The sequence below is a fragment of the Solanum lycopersicum genome, chromosome 1 (genome assembly GCF_036512215.1).
Source record: "Solanum lycopersicum chromosome 1, SLM_r2.1".
Lineage (NCBI taxonomy): Eukaryota > Viridiplantae > Streptophyta > Magnoliopsida > Solanales > Solanaceae > Solanum > Solanum lycopersicum.
In genome coordinates, this window is record NC_090800.1 from 77,879,090 (window position 1) to 77,891,845 (window position 12,756).

General features: G+C 29.9%; 1 protein-coding gene across 1 annotated transcript; it reads right to left on the bottom strand.

Moving 5' to 3' along the window:
• Positions 1-1,331: 1,331 nt before the first annotated feature.
• On the bottom strand, positions 1,332-5,732 carry LOC101245989 (zinc finger CCCH domain-containing protein 30-like). Its single transcript, XM_004229579.4, has 2 exons — positions 5,109-5,732; positions 1,332-3,842 (listed from the first exon to the last, which is right to left on the bottom strand). The coding sequence occupies exon 2, from the start codon at positions 3,829-3,831 to the stop codon at positions 1,657-1,659; it is 2,175 nt and encodes a 724-aa protein (XP_004229627.1). The 5' UTR covers positions 3,832-3,842; positions 5,109-5,732; the 3' UTR covers positions 1,332-1,656.
• Positions 5,733-12,756: the final 7,024 nt, after the last annotated feature.

Sequence of the window (12,756 nt, forward strand, 5' to 3'; positions counted from 1 at the left end):
TTCTTCGATCTATACCTACATTGTATTGTGACAACATGAGTGTTTTGTACATGACAGTTAATCCAGTTATGCATGCTAGAACTAAACATGTTGAAATGGACTATCATTTTGTTCGTGGGAAGGTGGCTAGAGGACAACTTGCTACTCAATTTGTGAGGTCTAAGGGTCAGCTAGCAGATATTCATACAAAAGCATCAACCAAACAGGTTTTTGCTGAGTTTCGTCGCAAGCTAGGAGTTACAGTTCGTCCACTCACTAGCTTGAGGGGAAGTGTTGAAGGAAGCTGATGGAACAGGTCGAAAGAACAGTTCGGTGAAGGACTATACTACTCAGTCCTAATTTATGTATAAGTCTATATTTTATACGACTAGGATAAGATGTATATATTATATTTGTGTTGTATTAGGATTCCTAGTGTAGCTAGTATAGGACTTTTCTCCTAAATAAGAAATATGTAACTCAATCATCAATACAATCCTTGATTCTTCATATATATGTGAGAATTCTACATTGTATAGTGAGAGTCAATTTTTCATCATAACTAAACAAAATAATGCTACGTTTAGGGAATGTAAGACGACAAAATGTGAGTCTTTACATAATCAAAGTAAAACGTGTGAAGCGCATATTCCATCAGCTTCAACTGCAATTCTAATGGGATGTACCTTCTCCAAACGATATTTCTCGTGAAACCAATTTTAAGCTTAATGGGTGTGAAATTTGTAAGTATGAATGTCCAAAATGTCAACAAGAAATTTGTAAGTGATTTTACAATATTTTCTCACTTCATTTTCAAACTATACAGTTATTTTTTGTGACATCGATAAAATTTCGAACAGTCAAATCAAATTTATTATATTTTTAAATATTTAAATAAAATTATGCTTTAAGAGAGTTACTTATTTCTACAGAACAAGATAAAAAAAGATTTTAAGACGTGGCGAACCCATTTCACCTGTTTTTGTCCTCTTTATTTAGGACTACTACTATACTATATAATAATGTCATTGTGCTTCTTTTTAAATTATTTTTGTCCCCACATTTCACTATCAAAAATAGGGGACCGACAAACACAAATTAAAGAAATCTGCCCTAACTTCACCCACTATTTCATCTGCAATGTCATTTGATGACAAAATCAGTGGGCCTCTCCCATCATTTACTATTTTAACCTATATATTCAAATTTTCTTAACTTTGTCACCATCCATCACTATCTCCAAGATAAAACCTATTTTATCCTCAAATACCAATCACAGTCCAAACATCCTAGAAACCATTCTTTATTCAGTGGGTGGATACTTGAAATAATGATATAGTAAACATCAGGAATATTACAAAATATAGTTTCATTTGGGAGTAACAAAAAGAAGTCCATAGGATTATGGAAAAATACAAAGATGATCTCAATAAACCTGGACTGGGTTTACTTTAATATAGCCCAGGCAACTTAAAAACTGTTGCTTGTAAACAAATAAACAATTAGAAGAATCGAATAGAAACATTATGGAAAGTTCCACCTACATTTGTTCTCCCTCAAATTTCCTTCCCCCTCCATCAACAAAAAGATGTACCATAAAAACAATATATACTACCCCTCCTATTAATTTGATTTGTTTGGCTAAACACGAAAATGAGTTAATAGAGTCTTATCTCGCTAGGCGACAAGCTGATCAAGTTGCATCTGCTCAAGCCAAGCTCCTAAAACGGAATTATCAACGGAATCAATTTGGGAACTGGTTTTCAAACTCTCACCGGATGGTGCAGCAACTGAATTAGGAGCGGCCTGCTTCTCTTTTATCTCGGTTGGAGATTCCTTCACAAGAGATTGCACCCATGATAGGTCAGGCTCTTCTCCAGGGTTGAGCTGCTCAATAGAAGATGATCTGGGCAGCTGTCGGAGTCCACTTCCATTCACAGACCAGTCAACCTTCTCATTGGGAGACCCCCAATTCGACCAAGAGTTGCCTACAGGGGATCCAACAAGGGGAGCATTATTGGATCCAAGATCACGGGAGCTGAGGCTTCGCAGCTGTTGCTTCTCACGATGAGCAAATGCTGAAAGGCGAGCACTCATAGGGGAAATAGGCTCCATGCTTCTTGGGGACATCCTTCCAGGTGAGGAAACACCAAAAGAAGCCTGCAAAAGAGGGTGCTCAATGTTTTTCGGGGAAAAAACGTTAGTATTAATTGGTGAAAGCATGTTCTGTTGGTGTTGGAACTGATTAAAGTAAGCCGACTTGTGTGATGGCGAAAAAACACCACAAGCCGCTGCCTGATCAGAATATCTTGGAGAAGAGTTCATCTCAGCAGAAAAAAGCTCTTCAAGATTCGAAGGAGTTAGTGTCTTGGACCGACCAGATCGGTTCAAAGTGGCAGAATTAGGACGTGGCTGTGAATAGCAAGCCATGTCATTGAGAACTAGTTGCTGGGCATCAAAATCCTGCAACATGTTAAAATCCTCAGGCGGAATGTCTCGTGCACTAAGGGAAGACCTCAGACGGCTAGACTGCAGATTGCTTCCAGGTAGATGAAGAGTTGGGACATTTGGTTGCGGCCATGGTGCAGATGGATGAGACATTCCATTGGCAGTGGGGGACATGGGTTGATTAAATGCAGAAGGAGACATCACAGAGTGTGCTGAGGGTGAACCAGGAAAAAGGTTCAGCGCTGCAGCCATGTCCATCACACTAGCTGCAGAAGCAGCTGACCGAGGAGATGGGACTGCAGATCCAGTAGAGACATACAAGGGCCTAAGCTCCTCCGTAGTATGGGCAAAAAAGCAGATTCGTCTAGCACAGCTTGTACCATCCTTGCACAGGCGGGTACGATACTGAGCAGGGTGTAGCCAGCACTCAAACACCCCATGAGCATATTCGCACATATCACCGCGTCGGCATGCACCCTTGCGAAATTCAGGACAAGGCACACAGCTATAGTGGTACTTCCTTGGATCTCTTCTACGAGCGTTCTCTCCAGGGTGGACAAATGGGCACTCTGTCCAGTCATGTGAATAGGCCCTAGAACATGGCCGAACCTTAAAAGAGAACATGCGGAACTCATCCGTTGAATATATACTATTCTGGATGTCAGGGAGAGACGGATCTATTGGATACTCTTTTTTCTCTCGTGCAGAATTAGCAGGGAGGTCACTGAACTTCGATGCCATAGGGGAAGACGAGGACTCCAATGATGAACAAGGAGATCCATTTTCTGGTGATGAGGAGAGAATGGGAGAGGATGCATCTGAAGTAGCCACAGATACTGTCAATTTGCAGTCACCAACTGAGCCATCAGATGAATTATTCAGAAGCAGTTTTTCAAGAGAAGCTCTAGTACCAGGAAGCTTTGGTGGAACAACAATCACATCAGCTGGCCGCTGGCCATTAGCATCCTCAACATTAGGATCACCACCAGCTGACAGTAGCAACTTAACTGCATCAATAACATTGACAGAACCACTAGAGGCTGCACAGTGAAGAGCAGTCCACTTGTTTGGACCACAAGCACGGTTAACGTCAACCACAGGATTAGAGATAATCAACTTCAAAACATCTAAACTTCCATAAGTGGCAGCTACCATTAAAGGAGTCCTCTCCTCATTAACAATCTGCTTTGCACCTTTCTTGCGAACCAACCATAGCCCCACCTCATCAATAGCAGAAGCATCGAGCTCAACAGATCTTTTAAAACCTTCGAGATCGTTGTTTGCAGCAAGTTCAAGCAAACTAGAAAAAGAATCTTCAGTCTCAACGGTGAGTTTAGTAATACCCTTCATACTAGATGTAGAATCAGTAACAGATTGGTTGGGTCTTTCTGGGCCAGTGCACATGCTTCAGTCAACTGCATGTCAAAAATCAAGAAATTAAAAGAAGAATACAGCACCATATCTAGTAAAAATTTCCAAGCACCATCTTTCTAGAATTAAATGTTTGTCAAATACAGATCAATAAAATTGAATGAAATAGAATAGAACAAATCTAATTCAACAATACACCAGACTGACAATATCAAAAACTCAGAATCTTCCCAAAACCCAATAAAAAATTTATTAAACTGCCATAAATAAAAGGGTCAGGAATCAGTAGGGAGAGCTGAGGGGGGAGAAAATATAACTCTAAAAACAAGAAAATTGCCATATTAGGTACAACTAAACTCACCTAACCTTCCCAAAAACTAATGAAAATACACGAACCTGTAAACAGATAGACACTACATGATAGAAAGGTAGACTGAAGAAATTTATTTTGTACAGACATATATAGAGGTTATTTTCTTGTAAGCCTTCCATGACACTATAAATTTCATACTTTTACTAATAAATTAATTTAACTCTATAAAATAAGAAGACTCTATTAATTTTGAACACATTAAGTTATTACTTTTTGTAAAATATCAACTAACAGGGGTTAACTTTCATTCTAATCTTTGCCTTTTAACATACCTTAAGTATAACATTTAATTATAATCCCTGATTCAGTTTCTTTTCTGGTAATATCTCCATCTTTTTCACTTGAATAGGCACATAAGTTGTAAAACATTAAAAACTGCGAATTCAACCATGAAAATAACAAAATAATATTCAAACTGTGTTCTCTTTTGTCATGAAGTAGCAAAAGTTTATTCTGCAAATATTTCATTGCCTTATCAGATTGATAATGATTAATGTAAGCTAAGGAAGAATGATCATGTCAACTCTGTTCAACCTGAAATTAAAATTATTTATATACAAAATATATCATCTGATCTATTGTTTTTCATTGACTCAGTTCATCAGCAGCACAAAAATTAACCTTCACACACCAAATATTAGTCATAGAGACAAATAGAAAATGATAGCTATATAAAAGAGAATCGCATCTCACACCCAAACATATTCATAAGCAGAGTCATCCCTTAAAAAAATCGCATCTTTACAGAGCAAATCGCCACAAATCATACATGGAAACATATAGATCAACATATCAGCCAAGAAAACTTAAGCTATAAAACTCAATCTACTAATATAAATTCACTTGTATAGATAGTCAATCACAGTCGGCAAAACATAAGAATGACTATAAGTAAAATTAAACTACTATTCACAAATTCGATCTCGATCATTCTTACCAGAAATCAAGCAAAAATCCAACAGCTATAGTTGCTTAACCAGATCCACAACAACAAAGCCTCGAAACAGATTTCTTCTTCAACACTCCTTCGAAGTTGAGAACACACCAGCAGCAGCAGCAGACGAATAAGAGAAATCGCAGAATCTACTTGCACTAATCGCTTCAATAACCATAATCATCTTCATTGAAACTTCAAAATCACTATTTTTTTGCAATCTATACATATATGTAGAAGTGAATCTCTATATATATAAACACACCATTGAAAAATTGTAGAGAGAGAAAGGAGAGTGAGAAAGATGAAGATGTGTAAAGATGAAGGGGGAGAGAGGGGGAAATAGAAATTAAAAATGCAAATGCAAATGTAAATGTAAATGAAATTGAAATTAAAATGAAATGATTTTGAAATCAACGCTAAATTGAAGTTATATTTGAAAGTGAAGGTGTGGGGACGGGTTTGGCCGGTTGAATGTTACCGGTTGGGTGGGTAATAGTTGAGGTGTCGCGGATTTCAAAACGTACATTATGTCGCATTAAAATAAGCAATTTGGAGTCCGCCTATGATAAAAGGAGAGAGAAGGAGCGGACGTGAGAGCCAATGGTTAATTTTTCGGGTCAAATCACAAGAAAAGATAAAAAGAAGAATTTGTAATAATATAGCATATAAAATAATTCAAAAAATATTTATTTTAAACTCTAAACAATTTAATTATTTTGTACGTTAAAAAGTTTAAAATATTAATTATAATATCGAATAGACGGTAATATTCATTATTTTTAAAATTAATGCATAAATTACGTTATTTCTTAATACAAAATGTAAAGTAATAAAATAACATATAAAATAGAATATAATATAAGGGGGCACGCGGCAGAAAGAAAAAACTTGTGTTTCTTTTAAGCTAAAGGCCCTTATATTTCTCCTAATTTACATTTATCACCTAGGCACAGGATGAAATAGACAACTTTATGTTAGCGTTTGGTAATAGATTTCTAAATATTTTTGGTAAATATTATTTGAGTGAAATTTTATCATGTATTTAGCTATAGTATTTGAGAAATATATTTCATCTTTTTAGAAAAATATGATTTATACCCATAAATTTTAAAAACTATCAAACTAACTATGAGTTTGTATTACAAGTAAATTGGTGTTCATTGCAACAATAATAAATAGTGTCCATGACAGTAGAGCAATGTGATAGTTTGAATTGAGCGCAACAAGCATAATTCCATAAGTCGTGAACCAATTTTTCATCGACAATCATATCATCATTTAATAATTCCATAAGTCGTGAACCAATTTTTCATCGACAATCATATCATCATTTAATATTCACTGAATATTTCATCACTAATTTGATGTTCACGTAAAAAATGATGTAATACAACACAAACAATTACTATAAAAAAAATTATGTAATACAACACTAATTTTGATGTTTGGGTAAAATTTTAATTTTTAAAAGAATCCCAAATAATGAGATTTGGCCCAAATACTAAGGACCCGTTTGGCCATAGATTTTCCAAATAATATTTGGGGGGGGGGGGGGGGGGAGAATTTGGCAAACAATGTTTGTCCATACAATTTGTCATTATTTGGCAAATATTCCAAATTTTCAAATACTAGTTTTTTCTAATATTTGGGTCAAATCTCATTATTTGAGATCTTTTCAAAATTAAAATTTTACTCCAAACTTTTATCTTTTATAAAAGCACCCTCTATAGTAGTTGTTTATGTTGTATTATATGATTTTTTTACGTGAACACCAAAATAGTGATGAAATAGTGACGAAATATTTAGTGAATATTAAATAATGATATGATTGTTGATGAAAATGATGAAAAATTAACTCAAGGTAATAAAATCATGTGCTTCATCTACTTCACGATGTATGGAATGATACTTGTTGCACTCGCTCCAAATTATCACATTGCTCTAGTATGATAGAAACTATTTGTTATTGTTGTAATGAACACCCAATTAACTTGTAATACAAACTTATAGTTAGTTTTAGTAGTTTTTAAAACTTATGGATATAAATCATATTTTTTTAAAAAGTGAAATATATTTTTCAAATTCTATGGCCAAACACATGGTGAAATTTTATCCAAATTTTCACTCAAGTAATATTTGCCAAGAATATTTGAAAAATTTATGGCCAAACGCTAGCTAAAAAAAAATTAGTATTTAAAAATTAAGGATATTTATCAAAAATATTTACTAAATAATGGCAATTTGTACGGATAAACATTATTTGCCAAAATATTTTTTAGATATTATTTAAAAAATCTATGACCAAACGGGCTGTTTGGTTTACATTATTCTAAAGTTTTAAGTTTTGAAATTATAATTTTGAATTATATTTGATGTTATATTTATATGAGAATCAATTTATATTGTTAATTAAGTATAATGTAAATTACTTATTGAAATTTAACTTTAAGATATTTCATATTATCTCGTGTACCTAACATTAGTACTAGATCTAGTACATACTTGATTATTTTCATTTGGTACATTTGTAATTTTGTAGTACATGATATTTTTACACACATATATATACTAACAACGAAATTCATAACATTCCTCTAATCGGATTGATTATTTATTTATTTGAAATAGCTACATTCCCAATTATTATTTTCAAAGAAAATAATCAATATATTTTTAAATTATTTGAAATGAAAAAGAAATATTTTTTATTTATATTTTTATTTAAAAGTATACACCCACACTAATACTCATATAGTATCAACACGATTAATAAATCAATTAACTAACATTTTTTAAGATATACTCAACACCATAAACTCTCATGTTCTTCTAATTGAAAATTGACATGTCACATTAATTTTTACTTTTTAATAATTAATCTGTTTAACTCTATTTTTTAAAATTCCATCAAGTAAAAAGTCCCCATTAGTCTTTTTTTTATATGTTAAATTATTATTATTACTACTACTACTAATTATTATTAATAAATAACAATTTTTAGGAGGGACGACAGAGTCATTCCCAAATTTATAAAAGCCAAAAATATCATGGGAAATTTACATTAATATACTACTAATAAAAAATATTTACTATTTATAATAGTAATATCTTTTTTTTATTTAATCATTTTTAATTCATTCATAATACAAGTTTAATACATATTATAAAGAACAATTTATCATTTACATATAATACAAATTTTAATGATAGTTAATACATTTATCACACATTTTAATACACTTATAGTACAATGTGTCAAATTTTTACCAAACAAACATAATATATTTCAAAAAATAATTATAATTCATATAAATTGCATAGATAATTCATTTTTAATAGATATTGAAGATTTAATATAGTATTGCTATAAATGGTAATAAATAAAAAGTATAGCTAAAAAATCTGTAATTATTTATTAAAATGTATCAATTTATGTAATTTTTCCAAAATGAAACTATAATCAATTCAATACATTAATTGACCCATTATTCGTTCTTTTTATTATTATTTTTTTGGAAAAAAAAAAAAAACTCAACATGCTTCTCCTATTTGTTTTATCATGAGAGTCTACTCACCCTAATCCATTCTTCATGTTTAACTTTATTTTAAAATATATTAATAGTCTAAGTTATTAAAATATCACTTGAAATCTTAGACCTTTTCGTAGCCAAATTAAAGACCAAGTTCTTTATGTAGCTATGTCAAAATTTGGAATGGTCTCTTTCAAAATATACATATTAAGGTGTCGTTTAAAATCAAATACCACCTGAAATAATGTTAATTATTATTATAGGTATGCTAATCCAAATATACAAACAATTGAAAACAAAGGATATTTTGGATTATCTACTCATGAAAAATATAATTCTAAGATTTATAATGTTTGGATTAGAATTTAAGAGTTAGATATAAATACGTAATTATATGTAATTAGTAAACACAAAGAACAAAACAAGGTTCTAAAAATGTCATTCCAATAATTTTTTTATTTTTATTCGTATAATTATCTAGAAATTAATATTCACTGATTTGTATCGTGTTGGAACCTACAGAGGGAGTAGATGATCTTTTTTTTGGGGAGGAGTAGATGATCTATATGAAAGATTTCTTTCATTTATTTTCAAGACTCAAACTCTAAATTTGATTAAGAGTGAAGGTAATTCACCTATCCGATCATAATAGTTAATGGTCATGACCAATGATATATATTCGTGTTCATTTTCTACAATACCTTCAGTCAACCGTAAAAACTAGCTAGGTGGTATGATGAATTATTTATTATGCTATTATATTTTAATATATATGCATCGTTATTTTTCTGAGTGATTAAAAGATATCATACCATATTGATTGTATCTCTGACCATTTCAGATATTCTTTCTTCCAGATATTAATGAATTTGACGAAAAGAATAGAGCGTAATAAGCATGTCACAAGTAATATTTCACAATTTAATGAATCTTTCACTTATTTGATTGTCTAATTAAAGTATTATTATGGTTAAATTCTTCGAACTTCAATAAATTTAATCTACACACTATCATTTATCAACCTCTATTAATTAGGAAATGCAATTTTCGTTTGATGATAAAGCCTGATCGTATCTTCATTTGAGATTATAGATATAAAATATTTTACTATAAATTTAACTTATATCTGACGATTTTATAATTACTTTTTATAAGTTAGGAATAGAAACTAAGTTTTGAGGAATTAGTTTACCAAATAATTGATAAAAAGGAATGTGAATTTCAATGATTGAATTTTGAAAGGACTTCATACATCTATATGATCATTTGTTATTTAATTGAGAATTATTATATTGTATTGATAGAAATTATTCAAGGACCTTATCTAATGTCTACCATTTTATGTACTTTTATAAATGTCCTTGTCTGTTTTTTTTGTCAAGGAATGAGTACTTTATTTGTTATTACAATATTAAGCCAAAATGTCAAATGATGATTTAGTCATTGGTTATTCAACAGCTAATGTTTAAATTATCCTTAATCATAGACATCCAATCAATCAATTAGCGCTTATAGGGAACACTTGTATTAATATATATAACTAATATAAAATTAAAAAGGCATTTTAAGTCTCTTCGATATTACAATTAGGAACATATCTTATATTTTATATGGTTAATTTATCTACGTTAATAGTGCTTAAAAATAAATATATTTTTTTCTTTTTGAAATTTAAATTGAAAGTATTTAATAAATTTAAAGAATTGTTTATGTATTAGGAGAAAAGAATATAATATGAATTTTTTAGGTACTGATTACTGTTGCAATTTGTCTTGTTGAACGTTCTACTCGTGTTTGGGTAGCTAAAAAACACCGTTTTCTTTACTATCTGATAGTGATTGTGTCTGGTCCAAGAAGTATAGAAACGGAAAAGGATTTAAAATATTTTTAAAGTATTGAAAATAATATAAAATTATTTTTTTCTATTTATATTGGCTTTAAAATCTCTTTTTATCTATCTATTGGCTTCAAATATATTCTTGTCATCCACCTTTGAATTCAAAATTGATCATTTATGTAATGGTTTCATATGTAAATCATTTAAATATTTTTTTTAAATACTTAACGTTCAACTATTGAATATAATTTAATTTATTAGCATAATTTATAAACCAACCTACTACGTACTCATTACTGATTAAACCCCATCCAATTAATAAACCAATTATAATATCAAAATCACCTTAAACACTATTAAAACACGATAAAATTACAGATTTTCTGAAAATGACATTTAAAATTATTCGAGTCCGTATTGAAGCCCCAATTAAATTAAGGTTGAACAGCTTATTTAGGAGGACACTTTCAATAGAATTCTCTTTTACGTTTGAATTCAAATTAATAATTAAATAACATCACATAATTGAGACAAATGAATAATTACGATGAACATAATAATACTTTTAAGTTTATCGATAATTTTTAATTAGATATTTGAATTATAATATGTTTTGATTGAGGACTTGAATGTATGATAATCTACTTCTATAGACATTTTCACCTCAAAATTTTAGAAACACTCATTGGTAGTAGTTTTTCTGTTGTTGCATTAGAATGGGGCGAGTTTATTGATTGGGTGTGGTTTAATTAGTAATTGGTGGGTAGTAGATTGATTTATAAAGTATATTAATGAGTTAAATTATGGCAAATAGTTGAGAGCCATGTATTAAAAAAATATTTAAATAGTTTAAATTTAAAATCGTTAAATAAGTAGTCAATTTTGAACTCAAAGATGAATGACAAAGGTATTTTGGAGCCAACAGATTGATGAAAAGGGCATTTTGGAGCCAATAAAATAGACGGCGGATAGTTTTGTATCATTTTTTATATATCAAGAATATTTCAGGTCCTTTTTTGATATAGAAATGATATAATTTTATTTTATTGATTCGAAAGTAATTAGGGCATTATGCAAAAATACATAATTGCAAATTATATATTGATAAATTAAATGATAAATAAAATTTTTTTCATATGATAAAACTAATTTTGAGAAAACATAAACATGTAAAGAAGAATATGTCCCCATAAATCTCTCTAAATAACTATATTTTGTGAATTGTTTTTTTGTTATGAGGATCTTCTATTTATAGATTCCAAACTTGCTCCTCAATAACCAAATATAAAAGAAAATTTTATTTTTTCCATGAAAAATAAAAATATTTATGATAATATTTATCTTTTCTTCTAGAAAAAATAAAACCCTAACATATTATTTTTCCTGTTTTAATTAAATTGTGTCATTTTTTCTGTTTATTTTTAAAAAGAATATTTTTTTTGCGTTTAGTAATTTTTAAAATTTTAGTGAATTTAAGATCACAAGATTTAAGTAATTACATATATTTTTTCTTTTAAAATTACAAAATTTATAAGTCTTTTTTTATTTTTAAACTCGATACTCAATCAAATTAAAACATTTAAATCCGATCAGAGAGAGTAATTTATCTTATTTTATGAATACAACTATAAGTTAAAGTCAGAATTGAAGGAGAATTTAAAATTTAAGTGTTTTATCTTTTAACATTCTTATCGTTGATACATTTTCAAAATTATGAATTCAAACTTATTATAATTATTTATTTATATTTTTCACTAAAATCAATGCTCGCATTAGCACGGCCAATAAGAGGCAAATTGAAAAAGAGAAAAAAAAGAGTGGAATATCGAATATATATTATAAAATAGAATTAACAAGAATAACTCAAGAATAAAAAAAAATAGTGCAATTGTCAAAATAATTAGAGATTGTTTGGTCGTGGAATAGAACGGTTTGAGATCTCCATGGAATTATTACGACTCGTTTTTATACGAAATAAAATAATTTTGAGGGCAAAATATTTTGTAGTAATTATTATTCTTAATTCACTTTATTTTTTCAAAATAATAATAAAATCTATATACATTTCATTCTCTTCGAAGTTCATTTAGTAAAATTTATGAATATGTTATTGTATTATTCTTTTAACCCACTAACTAAACATTAATCTATCAATATAGAAAAAAAAAAAGTAGTTAACATAGGAGAGGACAAATATTATTTTATGGACGGTGATGAATTATGAAAAGATAAGAGCATTATTCCTGCTTTTTAAGCCGGCCAATATTGACGTGATGCTGTG

Coding starts and splice junctions, on each gene's coding strand:
- LOC101245989 (XM_004229579.4), bottom strand. CDS start 3,831: ATGTGCACTGGCCCAGAAAGACCCAACCAATCTGTTACTGATTCTACA.